Below are 23013 nucleotides of genomic sequence, written 5' to 3'. Positions count from 1 at the left end.
TCAATCACTCTGGTCCAACTGAGGAGGAAACGGTTGCTCTAGCTGCAGACCGGAGCCCTTTACGACTAGGCAAGTACTGAGAAGCCGGAAATCTCCTGGGGGCGGAGCTAGGCGGAGAGCGCTAGAGGGGGCGGGGCCAGCTGCTGGGCAAAGTCCTAGAGACACCGAGAAGAAACTCTGCCCTTGCTCTCTGCTAGTCATGGTTCACTGGGTGCAATACCTTGTAAAGTGAATACACTATGGTAAGTGTTGTAATACAGATATAGACAGAGTTCTCGGCAAGGGCAGAGGAGCTGCTGAGTCCTAGCCCCAAGCCTCAATGTTCTCGGCTCCCTCTTACACTCGCAAGGGAAGCAAACAAACATTCTTGCGGAAAATACAGAGATTTCATAATCTCTCCCAGGATTCCCTCTCTCAATTGCATAGCTCCGCCATCTGTCAAGAAGCCTAAACCAGAAACCAAGGAGGTCTTCCGTGATCCCTCTGTCTCCTTCACCTCCCTTACCCCAAATTACCAGTTTTGTCTCACAAATACATCTGGAATCTCTCCACTTCTCTCCGTCTTCCCTGGTCTAAACCTCCCATCATCTCTCGCCTGGATTCATTTCTCCCCTGAATTGCTACAATGGCCTCTTTTTTTTTTTTTTTTTTTTTTTTTTTTTTGAGACGGAGTCTCGCTCTGTTGCCAGGCTGGAGTGCAGTGGTGCGACCTCAGCTCACTGCAACCTCCGCTTCCCGCGTTCAAGCGATTCTTCTGCCTCAGCCTCCCGAGTAGCTGGGACTACAGGCGCGGCTAATTTTTGTATTTCTTAGTAGAGATGGGGTTTCACCATGTTGGCCAGGATGGTCTCCATCTCTTGACTTCGTGATCTGCCTGCCTCGGCCTCTCAAAGTGCTGGGATTACAGGCGTGAGCCACCGCGCCCAGACTTTTTTTTTTTTTTTTTAAAGAAAACAATACAAGTGGCCAGGTACATTGGCTCATGCCTGTAATCCAAGCACTTTGGGAAGCCGAGGCGGGCGGATCACGAGGTCAGGAGTTCGAGACCAGCCTGGCCAATATGGTAAAACCCCGTTTCTACTAAAAATACAAAAATTAGCCGGGCGTGGTGACATGTGCCTGTGATCCCAGCCACTTGGGAGGCTGAGGCAGGAGAATCGCTGAACCCGGGAGGCGGAGGTTGCAGTGAGCCGAAATCGTGCCACTGCACTCCAACCTGGGTAATAGAGTGAGACTCCGTCTCAAAAATAATAATAATAAACAACGACAACAAAAAAATCACACACAATACAATTAACAAACTTGACCTGATGAACATGCATTGAACCATGCTCTCAAAACTTAATGACTGCTAATTCTCCTTAAGCATGCTTAGAGCATTTATAAAAATTGGTCACATTCTAAGTTAAGCATGTCTCAACTGATGCAATTCAATTTTGAAAGAACTGTTCAATACATATTCCCTGACCACGATGTAAAATATAAGCAAACATACAGCTAGATTTTTTTTTTAGAAAAAAAAATTGTTTAACTGTCATCCAGGCTGGGCACAGTGGTTTATGCATGTAATCCCAGCACTTTGGGAGGCCGTGGCTGGAGGATCACTTGAGGTCAGGAGTTCAGGACCAGAATGGGCAACTTAGTAAGACATCATCTCTACAAAAATAAAAAATTAAGGCCGGGCGCGGTGGCTCAAGCCTGTAATCCCAGCACTTTGGGAGGCCGAGATGGGCGGATCACAAGGTCAGGAGATCGAGACCATCCTGGCTAACATGGTGAAACCCCGTCTCTACTAAAAATACAAAAAAACTAGCCGGGCGAGGTGGCGGGCGCCTGTAGTCCCAGCTACTCGGGAGGCTGAGGCAGGAGAATGGCGTAAACCCGGGAGGCGGAGCTTGCAGTGAGCTGAGATCCGGCCACTGCACTCCAGCCTGGGCGACAGAGCGAGACTCCGTCTCAAAAAAAATAAAAATAAAAATAAAAATAAATAAATAATAAATAAAAAATAAAAATTAGCCGAGAGTGGTGGTGCACGCCTGTAGTCCCAGCTACTCAGGAGGGTAAGGTGGGAGGATCACTTGAGCCTGGGAGGCAGAGGTTGCAGTGAGCCCAAATCACACCACTGCACTCCAGCCTGGGTGACAGAGCAAGATTCAATCTCTAAATAAATAAATAAATTGCCTTAAAATAACAACGGAAAGAATAAGCCATGATGGAAATTAAATACTTAGAAATAAGTAGGTGGGCACGGTGACTCATGCCTATAATCCCAGCACTTTGGGAGGCCGAGGTGGGTGGATCATGAGGTCAGGATTTTGAGACCATCCTGGCCAACATGGTGAACACCTGTCTCTACTAAAAATACAAAAATTAGCTGGGTGTGATGGCACACGCTGTAATCCCAACTGCTCAGGAGGCTGATACAGTAGAATCACTTGAACCCGGGAGGCAGAGATGGCAGTGAGCTGAGATGGTGCCACTGCACTCCAGACTGGCAACAGAGCAAGACTCCGTCTCAAAAAAAAAAAAAAAAAAAAAAAGGAAGGAAGGAAGGAAGGAAGGAAGAAAGAAGCAGGCCGGGTGTGGTGGCTCACGCCAGTAATCCCAACACTTTAGGAGGCTGAGGCAGACAGATTCCTTGAGTCCAGGAGTTCAAGACCAGCGTGGGCCACAGGGGAAACCCTGTCTCTAATACAAATACAAAAATTAGCCGGGCATAAAAATACAAAAATTAGCCGGGTGTGGTGGCTCACACCCAGTTGTCCCGGCTACTCAGGGCTGGGGTGGGAGAATCACTTGAGCCTGAGAGGTGGAGGTTGTGATGAGCCAAGATCATGCCACTGCACTCCAGCATGGGCAAAAGAGCACAAAAAGAAATAAGCCATAATGAAAATATTAGATCCAAAATTTGTGGGATATAGGCAGAACATGGTAGCTCATGCCTGTAATCCCAGCATTTTGGGAGGCCGAGGCAGGTGGATCACATGAGGCCAGGAGTTCGAGACCAGCCTGGCCAGCATAGCAAAACCCCGTCTCTACTAAATATACAAAAAAATTAGGCCAGGCGGGGTGGCTCACGCCTGTAATCCTAGCACTATGGGAGGCTGAGGCAAGTGGATCACAAGGTCAGGAATTCAAGACCAGCCTGGCCAACATGGTGAAATCCCATCTCTACTAAAAATACAAAAAATTGGCTGGGCACGGTGGCTCACGCCTGTAATCCCAGCACTTTGGGAGGGCAAGGCGGGCGGATCACGAGGTCAGGAGATCGAGACGATCCTGGCTAACACGGTGAAACCCCATCTCTACTAAAAATACAAAAAAAATTCGACGGGCGTGGTGATGGGCACCTGTAGTCCCAGCTACTCAGGAGGCTGAGGCAGGAGAATGGCGTGAACCTGGGAGGCAGAGCTTGCGGTGAGCCGAGATCGCGCCACTGCACTCTAGCTTGGGCGACAGAGCAAGATTCCATCTCAGAAAAATAAATAAATAAATAAATATATATATATATATATATATATATAGTGTGTGTGTGTATGTGTGTGTGTTTAGTAGAAATGGGGTTTCACCATGTTGGCTAGGGCAGTTTCAAACTCCTGACCTCAAGTGATTCACCCACCTTGGCCTCCCAAAGTGCTAGGATTACAGGCATGAGCCACCAGGCCTGGCCTGTTATTTCTTGACTTTTTAATCATCAGCATTCTGACTGGCATGAGATAGTATCTCATTATGGTTTTGATTTACATTTCTCTGATGTTCAGTGATGATGTGCTTTTTTTCATGTTTGTGGGCTGCATGTCTTCTTTTGAGAAGTGTCTGTTCATGTCCTTTGCCCACTTTTTAATGGGATTTTTTTTTTTTCTTCTAAATTTGTTTGAGTTTATTGTAGATTCTGGATATTAGACACTTTGTCAGATCATAAAAATTTTCTCCTGTTCTGTAGGTTGGCGGTTTGTTCCGATGTTAGTTTCTTTTGCTGTGCAGAAGCTCTTTAGTTTAATTAGATCACATTACAAATTTTTGCTTTTGTTGTGATTGCTTTTGGTGATCTCATCATTAAATCTTTGCCCCTGCCTATGTCCTGAGTGGTATTGCCTAGATAGTGTTCTTTTATTTTGAAATAATTTTAGACTCACAAGAAGTTGTAAAATTTACCCAGCTTCCCCCAGTGATAGTATCTTACATAACAAGACTGCATTTTGGCCGAGTGGGGTGACTCATGCCTGTAATCCCAGCACTTTGGGAGGCCGAGGCTAGTGGATTCCCTTGAACTCAGGAGTTCGAGACCATCCTGGTCAACATGTTGAAATCTTGTCTCTACAAAAAATAGAAAAATTAGCTGGGCGTGGTTGTGTGCACCCATAATCCCAGCTACTCAGGAGGCTGGGGTGGGAGGATCACTGGAGCCTGGGAGACAGAAGTTACAGTGAGCCAAGATCATTCCACTGCACTCCAGTCTCACTCACAGAGTGAGACCCTGTCTCAAAACAAACAAACAGGCTGGGCGCGGTGGCTCACGCCTGTAATCCCAGGACTTTGGGAGGTTGAGGTGGGCAGATCACGAGGTCAGGATTTTGAGACCATCCCAACGAACATAGTGAAACCCCATCTGTACTAACAATAAAAAAATTAGCTGGGCGTGGTGGCACACACTGTAATCCCAGCTACTGGGGAGACTGAGGCAGGAGAATCCCTTGAACTAGGGAGGCAGATGTTGTAGTGAGCCGAGATCGCACCACTGCACTCCAACTTGGGGGTGACAGAGCAAGACTCCGTCTCAAAAAAAAAAAAAGTTTGCCTACTCTAGAAGTTTATTTTTTCTTTTCTTCTCTCTTTTTATTTATTTATTTATTTTTTTTTTGAGACGGAATTTCGCTCTTGTTGCCCAGCCTGGAGTGCAATGGTGCCATCTTGGCTCACGGCAACCCTAGCCTCCTGGGTTCAAGTCATTCTCCTGTCTCAGCCTCCCAAGTACCTGGGATTACAGGTATGCACCACCACGCCTGGCTAATTTTGTATTTTTAGTGGACACAGGGTTTCTCCATGTTAGTCAGGCTGGTCTCAAATTCCCGACTTCAGGTGACCAGCCCGCCTCTGCCTCCCAAAGTGCTAGGATTACAGGCATGAGCCACTGCACCCAGCCCAGGTTTCTAAAAAGTGTATTTACATGCCTAATACATCTCCAGGAGCATGAAATCACTACTCATAGGAATATCATATTAGGCAAACATTGGATTTGGTAAACTCATCTTCACAATTGGAACTTTCATATTTTATCATTGTATCACAGAATCATGGAACTATAGGGTTGGAAATGACTTAGAGAAACATTTACTCAATTTCCTGAGAAAAATAAACTTTCCTAAGAGTTCACAGTTAGGAGAGACAAGATTATAACCTATATTTTCTGGCTTTTAGCGATTATTTATTTATTTATTTATTTATTTTGAGACAGAGTCTCGCTCTGTCACCCAGGCTGGAGTGCAGTGATGCGACCTTGGCTCACTGCAAGCTCAGCCTCCTGGGTTCACGTCATTCTCCTGCCTCAGCCTCCCGAGTAGCTGGGACTACAGGTGCCCGCCACCACGCCCAGCTAATTTTTTGTATATTTTAGTAGAGACGAGGTTTCACTGTGTTAGCCAGGATGGTCTCGATCTCCTGACCTCATGATCCGCCTACCTTGGTCTCCCGAAGTGTTGGGATTACAGGCGTGAGCCACCGCGCCCAGCCTAGTGATCCCTTCTATACAACATATTACAATACACTCATTCAAAAATACAAGTAGAAACTGTAATACCACAACACTCCCCTTGTCTTTTTATTTATAGCCTCTCTGATGTTTGGGATATGGTCATTGTTTGTTTGTTTAAAATACGGAATGCTTCACAAATGTGCATGTCATCCTTCCACAAGGACCATGCTAATCTTCTCTGTTTTTTGTTTTCCTTTGTTCGTTTCGATATGGAGGCTCACTCATCCAGGCTGGAGTGCAGTGGTCTGATCTCAGCTCACTGCAAACTCCATCTCCCGGATTGAAGCGATTCTCCATCCTCAGCCCCCAGAGTAGCTGGGATTGCAGGTGTGCATCACCATGCCCAGCTGATTTTTGTATTTTTAGTAGACACAAGGTTTGTCATGTTGGCCAGGCTGGTCTCCAACTCCTGACCTCAGGTGACCTGCCCTCCTCAGTCTCCCAATCATAGGCTTATTTATTTTATTTATTTTTATTTTTATTTATTTATTCATTTTTTTTTTCTTTTTTTGAGACGGAGTCTTGCTCTGTCACCCAGGCTGGGGTGCAGTGGCCGGATCTCAGCTCACTGCAAGCTCCGCTTCCCGGGTTCCCGCCATTCTTCTGCCTCAGCCTTCCGAGTAGCTGGGACTACAGGCGCTGCCAGCTCGCCCGGCTAGTTTTTTGTATTTTTTGGTAGAGACGGGGTTTCACCATGTTAGCCAGGATGGTCTCGATCTCCTGACCTCGCGATCCGCCTGTCTCGGCCTCCCAAAGTGCTGGGATTACAGGCTTGAGCCACCGCGGCCGGCCTATTTATTTATTTTTTTTTTTGAGACAGGGTCTCACTCTGTCACCCAGGCTGGAGTGCAATGGCGCAATCTTGGCTCACTGCAACCTCCGCCTGCCGGGTTCAAGTGATTCTCCTGCCTCAGCCTCCTAAGTAGCTAGGATTACAAGTGTGCACCACCACACCAGGCTAATTTTTGTATCTTTGTGTTTTTTTTTTTTTTCTGGTTCTTTTTTGAGACAAAGTCTCGCTCTGTCGCCCAGGCTGGAGTGCAGTGGCGCGATCTCGGCTCACTGCAAGCTCCGCCTCCCAGGTTCATGCCATTCTCCTGCCTCAGCCTCCCAAGTAGCTAGGACTACAGGCGCCCAGCACCATGCCCGGCTAACTTTTTGTATTTTTGGTAGAGACAGGGTTCCATCGTGTTAGCCAGGATGGTCTGGATCTCCTGATCTCATGATCCACCCGCCTTGGCCTCCCAAAGTGCTGAGATTACAGGCGTAAGCCACTGGGCCTGGCCTAATTTTTGTATTTTTAATAGAGATGGGGTTTCACCATGTTGGCCAGGCTGGTCTCGAACTCCTGATAGGTGATCCGCCTGCCTCGGCCTCCCAAAATGCTGGGATTACAGGTGCGAGCCACTACGCCCGACCCATAGGTTTATTTTTGATTGAACATAGCCTTATGCTCATCAGCATGTTTGTACATTCTTTTCTTTTTCTTTCTTTCTGTTTTTTTTTTTTTTTCCTGAAACAGAGTCTGGCTCTGTTGCCCAGGCTGGAGTGCAGTGGCACCATCTCGGCTCACTGCATCCTCCGCCTCCCAGGTTCAAGGGATTCTCCTGCCTCAGTCTCCTGAGTAGCTGGGATTACAGGCGGGCATCACCATGCCCAGCTAGTTTTTGTATTTTTAATAGAGACAGTGTTTCACCATGTTGGTCAGGCTGGTCTCGAACTCCTGACCTTGTGACCCTCGGCCTCCCAAAGTGCTGAGATTACAGGCGCATGCCACCGAGCCCAGCTTCTTTTTTTTTTTTTTTTGAGAGGGACTATTGCTGTGTCACCTGGGCTGGAGTGCAGTGGTGCGATCTCGGCTCCCTACAACCTCCACCTCCCAGGTTCGAGCCATTCTCCTGCCTCAGCCTCCCAAGTGGCTGGGACTACAGGCATGTGCCACCATGACCGGCTAATTTTTCTATTTTTTGTAGAGATGGGGTTTCACCATGTGGGCCAGGCTGGTCTCGAACTCCTGACCTCAGGTAATCCAACCACTTTGGCCTCCGTCAAAAAAAATTTTTTTGTGAGTGAGGCTCGGTCCGAAAAAATTTAAAAAAATAAAGAATATCCAAAGAGTACTGTTTAGCCTAGATTAGGGGAAACATAAGCTGCCAGGGGGTAATTATAGTAGTTGGGGCCTGCAAGTCCTAGGAAGAAGGAAAGAGAAGGTGCCCAGAAGCAGGCCCTGCCCATCAAAGTATGATGCAGGTTGATTAAGAAAGGAAAAGAAGGCCAGGCGTGGTGGCTCACACCTGTAATCCCACCACTTTGGGAGGCCGAGATGGGTGGATCTCGAGGTCGGGAGTTCGAGACCAGTCTGGCCAACATAGTGAAACCCCATCTCTACTAAAAAACACCGAAAATTGGCCGGGCGCGGTGGCTCAAGCCTGTAATCCCAGCACTTTGGGAGGCCGAGGCAGGTGGATCACGAGGTCAGGAGATCGAGACTATCCTGGCTAACATGGTGAAACCCCATCTCTACTAAAAATACAAAAAACTAGCCGGGCGTGGTGGCGGGCGCCTGTAGTCCCAGCTACTCGGGAGGCTGAGGCAGGAGAATGGCGTGAACCCGGGAGGCGGAGCTTGCAGTGAGCCGAGATCACGCCACTGCACTCCAGCCTGGGAGACACAGCGAGACTCAGTCTCAAAAAAAAAAAAAAAAAAAAAACAAACACCAAAAATTAGCTGGGTGTGGTGGCGGGCGCCTGTAGTCGCAGCTACTCGGGAGGCTGAGACAGGAGAATCAGTTGAACCCAGGAGGCAGAGGTTGCAGTGAGCCAAGATCCCACCATTGTACTCCAGCCTGGGCAACAGAGCGAGACTCCATTTCGAAAAAAAGAAAAAGAAGAACTAGCCCCTGCCTAGGTTGCCTCAGTGGGACTTGAGAACTGACTGGATGTGGATGAGAGCTGAGTCACAGGAAGGGACAAGAACACGCTCCTGGGAAACTCTTGCTCAGTTAAGACACAGCTGAAGCATCCTGTGCTCTGTGAAGCATTCCTGCTCAAGTCTGTCCTGTTTGCCCCAGGACAGTGTACAGGACCCCAACAATGTGACGTGCAGGTCTTTGAGCACCTTTAGGGCAGTGATTTTTGTTGTGTTTACCCTTCTTTCCCCAGTGCCCACCACGAGATCCCACCTTTAAAAATAAATGTTGAGGCTGGGTGTGGTGTCTCATACTTGTAATCTCAGCACTTTGGGAGTCCTAGGCAGGTGGATCCCTTGAGCCCAGGAGTTCAAGACCAGCCTCGGAAACATGGCAAAACCCTGTCTCTATGAAAAAATACAAAAATTAGCCGGGTGTAGTGGCACGCATCTGTAGTCCCAGCTACTTGGGAGGCTGAGGTGGGAGGATCGCTTCAGCCCCGGAGGTCAAGGATGCTGTGAGCTATGATCACAGCCTGGGTAACAGAACAAGAGCTTATCTCAAAAACAAAAATAATAAACAATTTACTTTGGGAGACCAAGGTGGGCAGGTCACGAGGTCAGGAGATCAAGACCATCCTGGCTAACACAGTGAAACCCTGTCTCCACTAAAAATACAAAAAAATTAGCCAGCTGTGGTGGCTGGTGCCTGTAGTCCTAGCTACTTGGGAGGCTGAGGCAGGAGAATGGCATGAACCCGGGAGGCAGAGCTTGCAGTGAGCTGAGACCGTGCCACTGCACTCCAGCCTGGGCAACAGAGCAAGACCCAGTCTCAAAATAAATAAATAAATAAAATTTTTAAAAAATAAACAATTTGCTGGGCGCGGTGGCTCACGTCTGTTATACCAGCACTTTGGGAGGCCGAGGCGGGCGGATCACAAGGTCAGGAGATCGAGACCACGGTGAAACCCCGTCTCTACTAAAAATACAAAAAAAAAATTAGCCGGACGCGGTTGTGGGCGCCTGTAGTCCCAGCTACTCAGGAGGCTGAGCCAGGAGAATGGCGGGAACCCGGGAGGCGGAGCTTGCAGTGAGCCGAGATCGCGCCACTGCACTCCAGCCTGGGCGACAGAGCGAGACTCCATCTCAAAACAAAACAAAACAAAAAAACAATTTAAAATGCTGGGTGCAGTGGTTCATGCCTGTAATCCCAGAACTTTGGGAGGCTGAGGAACGAGGACTGCTTGAGCTCAGGAGTTTGAGACCAGCCTGGGCAACATAGCAAGACTTCATCTCTACAAAAAATAAAAAATTAGGCCAGATGCGGTGGGCCTGTAATCCCAGCGCTTTGGGAGGCCGAGGTGGGCGAATCACGAGGTCGGGAGATCAAGACCATCCTGGCTAACACAGTGAAAACCTGTCTCTAGGCCAGGCGCGGTGGCTCAAGCCTGTAATCCCAGCACTTTGGGAGGCCGAGACGGGCGGATCACGAGGTCAGGAGATGGAGACCATCCTGGCTAACACAGTGAAAACCCGTCTCTACTAAAAAAAAAAATACAGAAAACAAACAAACAAACAAAACAAAAACCCGTCTCTACTAAAAATACAGAAAATTAGCCAGGCATGGTGGCGGGTGCCTGTAGTCCCAGCTACTCGGGAGGCTGAGGCAGGAGAATGGCATGAACCCGGGAGGCAGAGCTTGCAGTGAGCAGAGACTGTGCCACTGCACTCCGGCCTGGGTGACAGAGCGAGACTCTGTCTCAAAAAAGAAAAAATAGCTGGGTATGGTGGTCCATGCCTGTGGTCCCACCTATTCGGGAGGCTGGGGTAGGAGGATCACAAGAGCCCAGGGAGGACAAGGCTGCAGTGAGCCATGATCGTGTCATTGCACTCATGCCTGGACAGAGACTCTGTCTCCAAAAAAAGAAATCAGATAAATAAATAAAAATAAATGTTAGTGGAAGAGAAGAGAGACAAGAGGGTTCCTGGATTACAGGAATAGAGGAAGGCCCAAGGATATGCGTCAGGAAAGCTGACTTTATTCTGTTTCCTGCACACCTACACCGAGTCACCGGTCAGAACTGCTGTGGACTGGATGCCCGCAGAAGAATCCAAGGATTCGGCAGGTGGGAAAGGCAGTGATGAGGCAGACAAGACAGCTATGCAATCGCCATGTTTAGGTTGGCATGTACATTGATTACACATAAACTGCATATTTACATAGGAGAAAGGGTACAGGCAGGCTGAGGATTCCTGGAACAAGGGCCTTGCTGAACATTGAAGTGGCAGGCACTCCGCTGAGGCCTACAGGGCAGGATGGTAGGGGCAGGAGTTGAAGTACAGTCTTCTGGGCAGAGAGGTGTGCAGCCACGTGGACAGCTCTCCGGAAAGTGGCTCTCCTGAGGATGGGCCAGGGCAGCCAGGCGCTGCTGTACACACTCAGCCGTCAGCCGTGCTTCTGGGTCTGCATCCCAACAGTCTTCTAGGAGCTCCCTCAGCCCATCAGGATCCTGGGAGGAATGACAGGGAGGGAGGGTTGACTCTAGGATCTTGAGTGGGCCCCAGGGTTAAAAGGCATCTTCAGTGTCCATCACTCTGCTTTCAATACCCACTTCTGATCTTTCCTGGAGCCTCCCTCCTTTCCCTCTTGCTGAATTCCAGCCTTCTGAATCTTGTTCCCTATGAAACAAGCTCTGCGGGGGCCTTCTGTACAGCCCACTGTTTCCTCTGAGGAGCTAATATAGGTTGAAAGCTTAATATGCTAATGGGAAATTACTCTCTTTCCTCTCAGAGAGCCAGAGTCTTCTGCAAGTAATGCCCAGTTTCCGTTAGCTAACTTAACACTTGTGCCGTGGAAATTTCAGATCAGGTAGCAGAAGGCACATTCTGTTAAAAAAGTATTTGTGGCCAGGCGCGATGGCTCACGCCTGTAATCCCAGCACTTTGGGAGGCCGAGACGGGCGGATCACGAGGTCAGGAGATCGAGACCATCCTGGCTAACATGGTGACACCCCGTCTCTACTAAAAATACAAAAAATTAGCTGGGCACGTTGGCGGGCACCTGTAGTCCCAGCTACTCGGGAGGCTGAGGTAGGAGAATGGCGTGAACCCAGGAGGCAGAGCTTGCAGTGAGCCGAGATCGCACCACTGCACTCCAACCTGGGTGACAGAGCGAAACTCTGTCTCAAAAAAAAAAAAAACAGTGTTTGTGCAAAGCCCTGAACTTTCACTGTGAGGCCACTGCTTTCACCCTTTATACCCAGAACTGCCTTTTATTGGGTCACAGCAGAAACATCATCAATGTATGACAGAATGGGGACTTACTGAACTGATTTTTGGGCTTTACTGTATTAGGAGAGCAGATGGGGCAGAGCTCAGGACAAGAGCAAAGCCAAGGAGGGCATCCTGGAGAAGGGGACTGAGGAACAGGGCTAACTGATGGTAGAGAGGAGAGACAGGCTGGGCAAGGCTGAGCAGGAGGAAGGTGTGTGTCTCAGGTAGATGGAATGGACTCTGTGAGACTTAGGGTGGAAGAGGATGAACTGAGGGGGAGAGCAGGCTTGCCCAGTTCCAGCTGAGCATGAACCAAGGAGTGATGGGAGATGAGAGGAGATAGGAGTAGACAGATGCCCTGGCAGAGATGTCCTTGAAGCCCATGCCCAGCCCCCACTCTCCAGGTTCCCAGCCCAACAGCCTAGGCCTCTTACTGTAGCAAAGCAGCGCCAGGTGGATGGGATGTAGGGACGCCTCCTCTCTTGCACTGCCAAGGCCCATAGCTCATCAGAGGTAGGGGTATTGCCCAGTTCTGCCTCATAGGCCAGTTGGAAGGGTGGTGGACTGCTGTCTGGAGGGAGGTAGAGGGGCTGGGTGTCAGTTAGTCCTAGGGGTGCCTACCATATAGAAAAGGCAAGACAGGGAAGAGCAGAGCTTTCTCAGGACCAGGTCAGGTTGGGGTGAACCTAGAATGGGTGAGGGGGAGCCCAGGGGAAGGGACTGTACCACTTATCCTTACCAGGCCTCAAATCTGGGCAGCGGCTCAGTATCTCCCACAGGAGCAGAGCCAAAGAGTAAATATCAGCTCGTCGGAGGGCCATGCCCCAATCTTGTAGGTCCAGAGTCTTGTCCAAGAGCTCTGGTGCCATGTACCTCTGGGTGCCAGCCTGGAGAGCAAGGCACGAAGGGCCAAGAATCATCTCTGTGGCAACCCTCATTGCAGCAATGGTCCATGCAATATCCCCAAACACAGACTCAGCAATGTCCCAAATGCTATAGGTATTGCTACAACTGTTGACACACAATGGCTGCATTGCCATCAGCAGCACCACCATCATCCTGGGCCTCACCAGTTAGCCAGAGAACTCACTTCCATGATGGCAGCTGGGCCTTGTGGTTGAGTAGGGGTCCAGGCAGGGGGCTGAGTGAGGCCAGGGAGCACCAAGGCAAGGCCCAGGTCTCCAATGGCACACGATCCATCTTCCCGAATGAGCACATTCTGGCTGCTCAGATCTCGGTGGGCAATACCTGGTTTATATTGGCCTGTGGGGGAATCAAGGTCGAAGGAACATGGATGTTCTTCCTCCCTCTTTTTTTTTTTTTTTTTTTTTTTGAGACAGAGTCTTGCTCAGTCGCCCGGGCTGGAGGGCTGGAGTGCAGTGGCCGGATCTCAGCTCACTGCAAGCTCCGCCTCCCGGGTTTACGCCATTCTCCTGCCTCAGCCTCCCGAGTAGCTGGGACTACAGGCGCCCGCCGCCTCGCCTGGCTAGTTTTTTTTGGATTTTTTGTAGAGACGGGGTTTCACCGGGTTAGGCAGGATGGTCTCGATCTCCTGACCTCGTGATCCGCCCGTCTCGGCCTCCCAAAGTGCTGGGATTACAGGCTTGAGCCACCGCGCCCAGCCTTTCTTATTTTTTTTTTTTTTTTTTGAGTCGGCATCTCGCTCTGTTGCTCAGGCTGGAGTGCAGTGTCGCAATCTCCGCTCACTGCAACCTCCACCTCCCGGGTTCAAGCGATTCTCCTGCCTCTCAGCCTCCCGAGTAGCTGGGACTACAGGCACGTGTCACCACGCCTGGCTAATATTTTGTATTTTTAACAGAGACGGGGTTTCACCGTGTTAGCCAGGATGGCCTCGATCTCCTGACCTCATGATCCGCCTGCCTCGGTCTCCCAAAGTGTTGGATTAAAGGTGTGAGCCACCGCGCCCGGCTCTTCCTCCCCCTTTTGACCCAATCCTTCCCCTCCAAACTAAGGGAGAATCAGAAACATAGCAGTGTGGCTGCCTTGACTTCCTATGCCCAGCTCACCCACCATTCTGCCAGCGCTCCTCATGGAGAAATGCCAGGCCCTGGGCCAGGGACAGTGCCATCCGCAGGGAACTTCCCCAGTCACTGGTGTGCTGGGTCAAGTAGTGGTACAGGGAGCCCTGGGAAAAAAACAGAGAGAAAAGGACAGTACACAAAGCTGGAGGTGGCTGATCCATCCCAGAGAGCAGAGATCAATTGACAGTCTTCTCCCTGCATCTCCCCAGCAGACAGACACACCGACGGATGCTGGCCAAGACAATAGGTAGAAGGAGTAAGACTGTGCATCAATTGACATGAAAAATAGTAACTCGAGATCAAGGTTACTAGGCACTTACTGTGGTCCAGGCCCAGTGGATGTGGCCTCCTGTAATCCTTGTAACAACCCTAGGAGGTAGGTCTTCCTGTCACACCCCCATTTAACAGATGAAGAGCTTTTCTTTTCTTTTCTTTTTTTTTTTTTTTTTTGAGACGGAGTCTCGCTGTGTCGCCCAGGCTGGAGTGCAGTGGCCGGATCTCAGCTCACTGCAAGCTCCGCCTCCCGGGTTTGCGCCATTCTCCTGCCTCAGCCTCCCGAGTAGCTGGGACTACAGGCGCCCGCCACCTCGCCCGGCTAGTTTTTTTTTTTATATTTTTAGTAGAGACGGGGTTTCACCATGTTAGCCAGGATGGTCTCGATCTGCTGACCTTGTGATCCGCCCGTCTCGGCCTCCCAAAGTGCTGGGATTACAGGCTTGAGCCACCGCGCCCGGCCATGAAGAGCTTTTCCTCAGAGAACTAAGGAAACTCGCTTGAAGTCAGTCGGTGAGGCAGGAGTGGAGCTTGAATCCAAGCAGTCTGACTCAAGATCACTTACTAATAACCACCAGCTTATACTGACTCAGAAAATGTGGGGCAAAGACAGTAACAGAGGAGGCAGGGTAAGCTAGTCAGGGGCATCCCTCATGAGCCACCTTGTCTGAGGTGTCAGGCATGTGTACACATAGACAGGCAGAGCCAGTAGATAACAGAGTAGCAGGTGGAGGGCAAGTGGGAATTGGAGGGAAGGGAGCAATAGAACCCCTCATTCGACAAGTGTCATCGAGCACCTTCAGTGGCCATGAGTTGTGTGCAGGCACCAAGATGGCTCAGATGAGAAGGTAAGAGATAAAGAATGCAGTAAACCCCAAGATGGGAAAATTAACTGAGTGCCAAGGGGCATAAAGCAAGAATGACTAACACTGCCTGGAGAAGTCAGAGAAATTTAAACAAACAAACAAACAAAAAAACAGTGATTTTTGAGCTGGGCCAGGAGGTATGTGGTCAAAGAGGGGATTTTCCATCATTCAAGATTTCGGAGGTGCAGAAGCTATAGGGGCTGAAAAAGTCCAGGGAAGAGCCACTGCATTTGGGCACTGAAACAGGTGGTGGAGGTTGAACTACTTACAATAGGGCAAAGTGAGTTGTGGGGAGCTCTTCTACGTGGACAGAGACACACACAGTCCTGGTGGAGGGGTAAACAGGAGGCAACAGACATGATGATGAGGAGCCAGCTCTAGAGTCACATAGATTCTGGGCAAATGACTTTCCTTTTCTGAGCCCCATGTGGATAATCATTCCTACCTCATAATGTGTTTGCAAAGGGTGTGTTTGGAAATGTTTAAAGTGTGTAGCATGGCTGGGCGGGGTGGCTCACACCTGTAATCCCAGCACTTTGGGAGGCCGAGGCAGGCGGATCACTTGAGGTCAGGAGTTTGAGACCAGCCTGGCCAACATGGTGAAATCCCATATCTACTAAAAATACAAAAATTAGCCAGGAGTAAGTAGTGGCGGCACGCCTGTAATCCCAGCTACTCGGGTGGCTGAGGCAGAATTGCTTGAACCCAGGAGGCAGAGGCTGCAGTGAGCTGAGATCATGCCACTGCATTCTAGCCTGGGCAACTGAATGAGACTCTGTCAAAAAAAAAAAAAAAAAAAAAAAAAAAAAGTGGGTAGTGTAATGCCTAGCAGGAAGCAGATGGGAAATGGTATGAAAGCTTTAAAAGTCCCAAATCTTTAGCAGGCCCATAGGGCCTGGTGTGGCTGGCCTCTGCCTACCTTTTCTTCTTCTTTTTGCTCATTGCTCTCCCCTTCAAGTCACATCTTATTATTCTTATAATTCAGTGGCCCTCTCTTCTAGCACTTAGCACACTTGACATTTGACACTTGTGTTTACTTGATCCATTTCTGTCTCCCCTGCTAGTCTATAAAATCTGTAAAGGCAGGGATTGTGTTTTTTCTGGCCTCTAGCAGAGTGTCTGACATATAGTTTATAATTATTTGTTGAATGAATATATGAATAAGTTTGGAGGGTTGTGCCTGAAGGTATTTCTTTAACATTGTTTTTTTTTTTTTGAGATGGAGTCTTGCTTTGTCACCCATGCTGGAGTGCAGTGGCGCGATCTCCACTCACTGCAAGCTCTGCTTCACGGGTTCACACCATTCTCCTGCCTCAGCCTCCCGTGTAGCTGAGACTACAGGCGCCCGCCACCACGCCCGGCTAATTTTCTTAAATGTATTTTTAGTAGAGATGGGGTTTCACCGTGTTAGCCAGGATGGTCTCGATCTCCTGACCTCGTGATCTGCCTGTCTCGGCCTCCCAAAGTGCTGGGATTACAAGCGTGAGCCACCGTGCCCGGCCAACATTGTTTTTTTTTTTTTTTTTTTTTTTTTGGCTGGGCACAGTGGCTCATGCCTGTAATCCCAGCACTTCGTGGGGCTGAGATGGGTGGATCACTTGAGTTCAGGAGTTCGAAACCAGCCTGGCCAACATGATGAAACTCCGTCTCTACTAAAAATGCAAAAATTAGCCAGGCGTGGTGGCAGGCACCTGTAATCCCAGCTACTGGTGAGGCTTAGGGAGGAGAATTGCTTGAACCCAGGAGGCAGAGGTTGCAGTGAGCCAAGCTATGCCACTGCACTCCAGTCTGGGCAACAGAGCAAGGCTCTGCCCCCCTCACAAAATAAAATAAAATAAAATAAAATAAAATAAAATAAAATAAAATAAATATATAAACATGTATTGTTTATGTAATAAAAAATAAAAATAAATAAAAATTATTATTATTTTGAGACAGGGGCTTACTCTGTCACCTAGGCTGGAGTGCAGTGGCACAATCTTGGCCCACTGCCAGTCTTGACCTTCCCAGGCTCAGGTACTCCTTCCACCTCAGCCTCCCAAGTAGATGGGACCGCAGGCACGTGCCATCACACCCAGCCAATTTTTTCTTTTTTGTAGAGGTGGGGTTTCACAGTGTTGCCCAGACTGTTCTTGAATCCCTGAATTCCTGGGTTCAAGCAATCCTCCCAAGTTGGCCTCCCAAAGTGCTGGGATTACAGGCGTGTGCCACCGTGCCCAGCTTGTTACTATTTTTTGAGATGGTCTCACTCTGTCTCCCAGGCTGGAGTGCAGTGGGATGCTCACGGCTCACTGCAGCCTCAACCTCCTATGCTCAAGCGATCTTTCCACCTCAGCCCCCTGAGTAGCTGGGACTATAGGTGTGCACTGCCATGCTGAGCTAATTTTGCAGTTATAGGGTTTCCTCATGTTGCCTAGGCTAGTCTTGAGCTCCTGGGCTTAGGCGATCCACCCACCTTGGCCTCTCAAAGTCCTGGGATAACAGGCGTGGGCCACCTCACCTGGCCATTTTTAATGTCTTAGAAAAGAGAAAATCGAAAGCAGAAGCATCAACAAGGCCCAGCTACCATGTAGCCCCCACCTCCATACATACACACAGGCACACACACACATATATACTCCTTGGTGCTCACCTTGGGATGCAGTTCCAGTACCAGCAGGGGCCCAGAGAGCATGGGGCCAGGGCCCCCCCAGCTGGCGGTGATAAATCGGACAATGTGGTCGTGCTGTAGGCCTGGAAGTTCGTACAATGCTCTCTCAGCTTGGAACTGAGCCACAGACCTCGGTGGAAAGGCCTTGATGGCAACCAGTTTGCCTTGCAGCTGCCCGGCCCAAACCACTGCATGACCTCCTTCCCGGATTACCTGGTAGGGACACTGTGCTGAGTGTGGGCCTCTGAGCTATAATAGGGCCAGGCTTCCTCCCCAGCACAACCTCCAGGAGTGCCCAGAGGATCCCTTCTCTCCCTCCCTGGGGCACCTGGGAGAAGCACAGCTCGGGCAGCTCCTGCAGCTCCACACTCCAGTCCCTGCCCAAGTCTGGCCCTGGCTTTGGCACTGGTTCACTTCGCACTCTGTAGTTCTTTCGCTGTAGCAGGGCTGGAACAGAGAAGAGCCTTAGGTTCAGGGTGCACATGCATGGGGACAGGAAAAGGGACTCTATGGAAAGGGAGCTTTGTGAGAGGTCATGGGAGTCTGGGAATCAGGCTATGGAGATCCCAAGACCATGGGGTCAGGGGTGCCTGGAGAGGGATCAGAGCTCTGGGGACAATGTCTTGGGGTCACAAGGGAGGGATGGGGTGGATTAGTACCCAAGATGATGCTGCCCAGCAGCAGCAGGAGGAGAAGGAACAGCCCCAGCAGCACCAGTGCCATCCAGATGGACTCACCTGGACATCAAGGCAAGAATGCAGGCTGGCAAGCACTGACCCAAACCTGCTCTCCGCTGTTCCCCTCCTGAGAGCTTGCTTCTCAACCCACCCCCACCCTGGTCACAAGACCCCTTATCTCCCAGTCACCAGGGCAACCAACTTCCCAAGGCCAGGAGGAGGAAAGTGTGGGGTGGGAGTAGGGTGAGAACTGGCCCTGGTTCCATCTCTCATCCTAACCTGGGCCCAGCCCCCACCAGCCTTCAGTACCCTTGGGTGGCTACCTGGGGCAGCCTGGGGACCCTGGGAGCCAGGAGTCCCAGGGCTCCCTGGAGGAGGCAGATGGCTGTAATTGGCATTGCAGAAGTCAGTGCCACAGGAGCAGGTGAAGAGAGTGGAGCCAGGGCTGGGGTGGGCTCGGGGACTTGGGTCACAGTGGAGGGACTCACAGCCTGGCTCATCACTGTCTCGGCATCCTGATGGGGTGGGATTAGGGGAAGAGGAGAGAAAGGGGGAAAAGGGAGAAAGCACAATGGCATGTGGAAACAGAGGATAAATCCCTTCTCTATCAGAGGCATCCCTTCCATCTCTCATGGGCTTTTCTTTCCCACCACATGTTCTATTTCTCCCCTTCCCCCTTGGTTGCCACCCACACCCCAGGATGTGTCTGTCTCCCACCCTAGCTATCACCTGCCATATACTTTGCCATTCACCTTGCATTTCCACCTGTGCCCGGTCTTGGGTCAGGTTCCAGATCCCAAAGCAGCAGCGGCTGTAGAGGCAGCGGATAGCTCTAGGGAGCTCTGGGCCTGTATCTAGCAGCTCTCCCAGTGTCTTTGTGCTTCCCTGCACTCCAGGGGCCTCAAAGAACACACAAGTTCGCCTGTTTGGGGGTGCTGAGGCCCAGGGTGGGGAAAGGAAAGGATTCGAGATAGGAGTGAATGCAGAGGCAAAAAAGTGGCCAAAAAGAACAGACAAAAACATGTTCCACATCCCAGCGTCAGTATGGTAAAGCCACAGGAGGAAGCAGGGTCAGCAGAGGGCTGGAACCTGAGCCCCGCCATGGGGACACATGGCTCTGTCCTTCACCCTCACTCACCCAGCCCACTCACCACTCTTCCAAAGGGGTGGCTCTTGCTTCAAGCGCCCCTTTCCCTCACGGGATGGATGGAAAGACCCTTCCCCTCCCTGTAGACGCTTACCTTCCACAGCTGTGGGAAGTAATGCCCAAAGCCCCAGAGACCCTAGCATCTTGCTGGAGGATGGCAGCAGCAGAAGGAGGAGAGCATGAGCCAGCACAGCTGCCCCTGGCCAAAGCTTTCTTCAGATACAGGGCATCCTGGAGCTTCTGATCCCTCAGTCCCCAACTCCGCCCCCCTCATTCTATCCCAGCCTCTGTGGGGGAGAAGGCTGCTGTGGGGGAGAGGGTGGGTGTGGGGAAAGCAGGGAAAGAAAGGGAGGAGCAGAGAACCAATCTCATATCCTCTTCTCTTCTGCAACCTCCTCTTTGCTCTGCATAGTGGGAGGAGGGGACCTTGCAGGCCCAGCTGAGAACCCAGTGATGCCTAATTTCAAATCTTTGCCCTTTTCTGACCTTGGAAGAAGATGCTGGACTCTGTTGACTCTTCTCAGGAGGAAACTAAGGTGAGGTCAAATGCTTAGAGCCATTCAGCTCTGCCCAAGATCCCTTCTAGCCTAAGATCCCTTTATATTCAGGGTTCATATCTGCAGCTGCTTGGGCAGAGGAAGGCCTCACAGCCCATATTAGAGGTTACCTTGTTTTCCAACTTAAGAATCAGAAAGTACATAAAACTTACCTGAATTAAAAAAAAAAACACATTGAAAACAGTAACAATGGTAAATTTTGCTGTGTGGATTTCACTTAAAAAAAAAATCACATTGGTTCACAGGCTGAACAAATAACCATTATTAAGGAGGTGACAAAGTTCTTATCAAGCACCTACTATATTCTGGGTCACAGCTAGGGCTATGCATTTTACAATCGTCTCATCTAATTCTCCCCTGAAATATTTATTATTATTATTATTATTTTATTTATTTTTTGAGACTGAGTCTTGCTCTGTCACCAGGCAGGAGTGCAGTGGTGCCATCTTGGCTCACTGAAACCTCCCACTCCCTGGTTCAAGCGATTCTCCTGCCTGGGCCTCCCCAGTAGCTGGGACTACAGGCACAGGCCACCATGCCCAGCTAATGTTTGTATTTTTAGTAGAGACAGGGTTTTCACCATGTTGGCCAGGATAGTCTCAATCTCGTGACCTCGTGATCTGCCCGCCTCGGCCTCCCAAAGTGCTGGGATTACAGGTGTGAGCCACTGTGCCTGGCCTATTATTTTTATTATTTCCACTTTATAGGTAAGAAAATTGAGCTTAGGTAAGTCGCCCGAAGTCATTCAGCTAGGAAATAGCAGAGCTGGAATTTGAACTTAGGCAGGTCTGACTCCAAAGTCCAGGTTCTATTTTTTTTTTTTTTTTTTTTGAGACGGAGTCTCGCGCTGTCACCCAGGCTGGAGTGCAGTGGCCGGATCTCAGCTCACTGCAAGCTCCGCCTCCCGGGTTCACGCCATTCTCCTGCCTCAGCCTCCCGAGTAGCTGGGACTACAGGCGTCCGCCACCTCGCCCGGCTAGTTTTTTGTATTTTTTTTTTAGTAGAGACGGGGTTTCACCATGTTAACCAGGATGGTCTCGATCTCCTGACCTCGTGATCCGCCCGTCTCGGCCTCCCAAAGTGCTGGGATTACAGGCTTGAGCCACCGCGCCCGGCCTTTTTTTTTTTTTTTTTTGAGACGGAGTCTTGCTCTGTCACCCAGGCTGGGGTGCAGTGGCAGGATCTCTGCTCACTGCAAGCTCCGCCTCCCAGGTTCATGCCATTCTCCTGCCTCAGCCTCCTGAGTAGCTGGGACTACAGGCGCCCGCCACCTCGCCCGGCTAGTTTTTTTGTATTTTTTTAGTAGAGACGGGGTTTCACCGCGTTAGCCAGGATGGTCTCGATCTCCTGACCTCGTGATCCGCCCGTCTCGGCCTCCCAAAGTGCGGGGATTACAGGCTTGAGCCACCGCGCCTGGCCTATTCTTTTTTTAAAATTATTATTTTTGTACTTTTGGCAGAGACAGGGTTTCACCATGTCACCATGTTGGCCAGGATGGGGTCCATGTTGGCCAGGATGGGGTCGATCTTTTTTTTTTTTTTTTTTTTTTTTTTTTTTTTTTTTTTAGACGGAGTCTCGTTCTGTCGCCCAGGCTGGAGTGCAGTGGCGCGATCTCGGCTTACTGTAAGCTCCACCTCCGAGGTTCACGCCATTCTCCTGCCTCAGCCTCCCGAGTAGCTGTGACTACAGGTGCCCACCACCACACCAGGCTAATTTTTTGTATTTTTGGTAGAGACGGGGTTTCTCCGTGTTAGCCAGGATGATGTCAATCTCCTGACCTCGTGATCCACCCGCCTGGGCACCAAAGTTCTGGGATTACAGGCGTGAGCCACCGCTCCCGGCCTATGGGGTCGATCTCAACCTCGTGATCCCTCCGCCTTGGCCTCCCAAAGTGCTGGGATTGCAGGCGTGAGCCACCCCACCAGGCCGGCTGTATTCTTTGTATTACACCATACTGCCTGAAAGACGTACAAAATTCAACAATGAAAAAAAATAATGACTTAGTACTATACTTGGACATTTGAATTTAAATTGAGAAAATATGCATCATTACCTGCCAACATGCTACCAACTAAAAAGGGAGAATACAGTTCAAAGTATCACCACCAGAGGTCAGCAGAGGAGAAATTCCCTGCTGCGGTGAGAGGGCAGAAAGTACCTCCTCTGATGACTAATACATATAGTACACCTCCTACATTTACTAAGCTGCAGGAACTATAAAATGTAAAGGGCGGGCACAGGATGTGAAGAATTTCAGCATGGAGGTGGGAGAGGGCTATGGCTTGTTCTGCAATAGAGGCAGAGGAGTCCAACTCCACCAGACTCTTTCCCAGAGTAATAACAAAAATAGGTAATCACTTCCACCCCTGTGAGCCACTGGCTCATTGAGAATTAGAGTCAGAGGGGACTTGTTCTCTGTTTCCCTAGCTTTCTGTCGCCCTAGTGGCTGCCTGGAAACCCTTTCTTGGAATGATGGGGCTTAGACCAAGGATGATAGTCCCGAGTACTGACTTTTTTTTTTTTTGAGACGAAGCTTCACTCTGTCACCCAGGCTGGAGTGCAGTGGTGCGATCTCGGCTCACTGCAACCTCTGCCTCCCGGGTTCAAGCGATTCTCCTGCCTCAGCCTCCTGAGTGCTGGGACTACAGGCGCCCACCACCACGCCCGGCTAATTTTTGTATTTTTAGTAGGGACGGGGTTTTACCATGTTGGCCAGGCTGGTCTCAAACTCCTGACCTCAGGTAATCCACCTGCCTGGGCCTCCCAAAGTGCTGGGATTACAGGCAGGAGCCACTGCGCCCAGCTTGAGTACTGACTTTTTGATTCTGGGGTCTTTCTTCTGGGGAACCTGCATGAAAGGAAGAGATAG

General features: G+C 50.0%; 1 protein-coding gene and 1 non-coding gene across 14 annotated transcripts; both read right to left on the bottom strand.

Moving 5' to 3' along the window:
* Positions 1 to 5867: 5867 nt before the first annotated feature.
* On the bottom strand, positions 5868 to 5972 carry LOC114671149 (U6 spliceosomal RNA). The gene has a single exon (XR_013401765.1). It is a non-coding gene; the product is annotated as a U6 spliceosomal RNA (small nuclear RNA).
* Positions 5973 to 10814: 4842 nt separating this feature from the next.
* On the bottom strand, positions 10815 to 19989 carry AMHR2 (anti-Mullerian hormone receptor type 2). Of its 13 annotated transcripts, none has more exons than XM_001105261.5 (11): positions 19682 to 19989; positions 19193 to 19375; positions 18764 to 18955; positions 18423 to 18500; positions 18092 to 18210; positions 17746 to 17976; positions 13964 to 14078; positions 13023 to 13195; positions 12672 to 12819; positions 12367 to 12503; positions 10815 to 11169 (listed from the first exon to the last, which is right to left on the bottom strand). In XM_001105261.5, exons 1-11 carry the CDS (start codon positions 19728 to 19730, stop codon positions 10876 to 10878), a joined length of 1719 nt encoding a protein of 572 aa, XP_001105261.2. In that variant the 5' UTR covers positions 19731 to 19989; the 3' UTR covers positions 10815 to 10875. The 13 variants fall into 13 exon arrangements, with proteins under 13 accessions (XP_001105261.2, XP_077810497.1, XP_015007342.2 ...); XM_077954371.1 differs by having other exon boundaries at positions 17746 to 17846; positions 17977 to 18210; positions 19682 to 19988; XM_015151856.3 differs by having other exon boundaries at positions 12367 to 12499; positions 19682 to 19988.
* Positions 19990 to 23013: the final 3024 nt, after the last annotated feature.

The sequence above is a fragment of the Macaca mulatta genome, chromosome 11 (genome assembly GCF_049350105.2).
Source record: "Macaca mulatta isolate MMU2019108-1 chromosome 11, T2T-MMU8v2.0, whole genome shotgun sequence".
In the NCBI taxonomy this organism is placed as follows: Eukaryota; Metazoa; Chordata; class Mammalia; order Primates; family Cercopithecidae; genus Macaca; species Macaca mulatta.
Note: the sequence above shows the minus strand (reverse complement) of the source record. Positions and strands in the feature narration are given on the sequence as shown.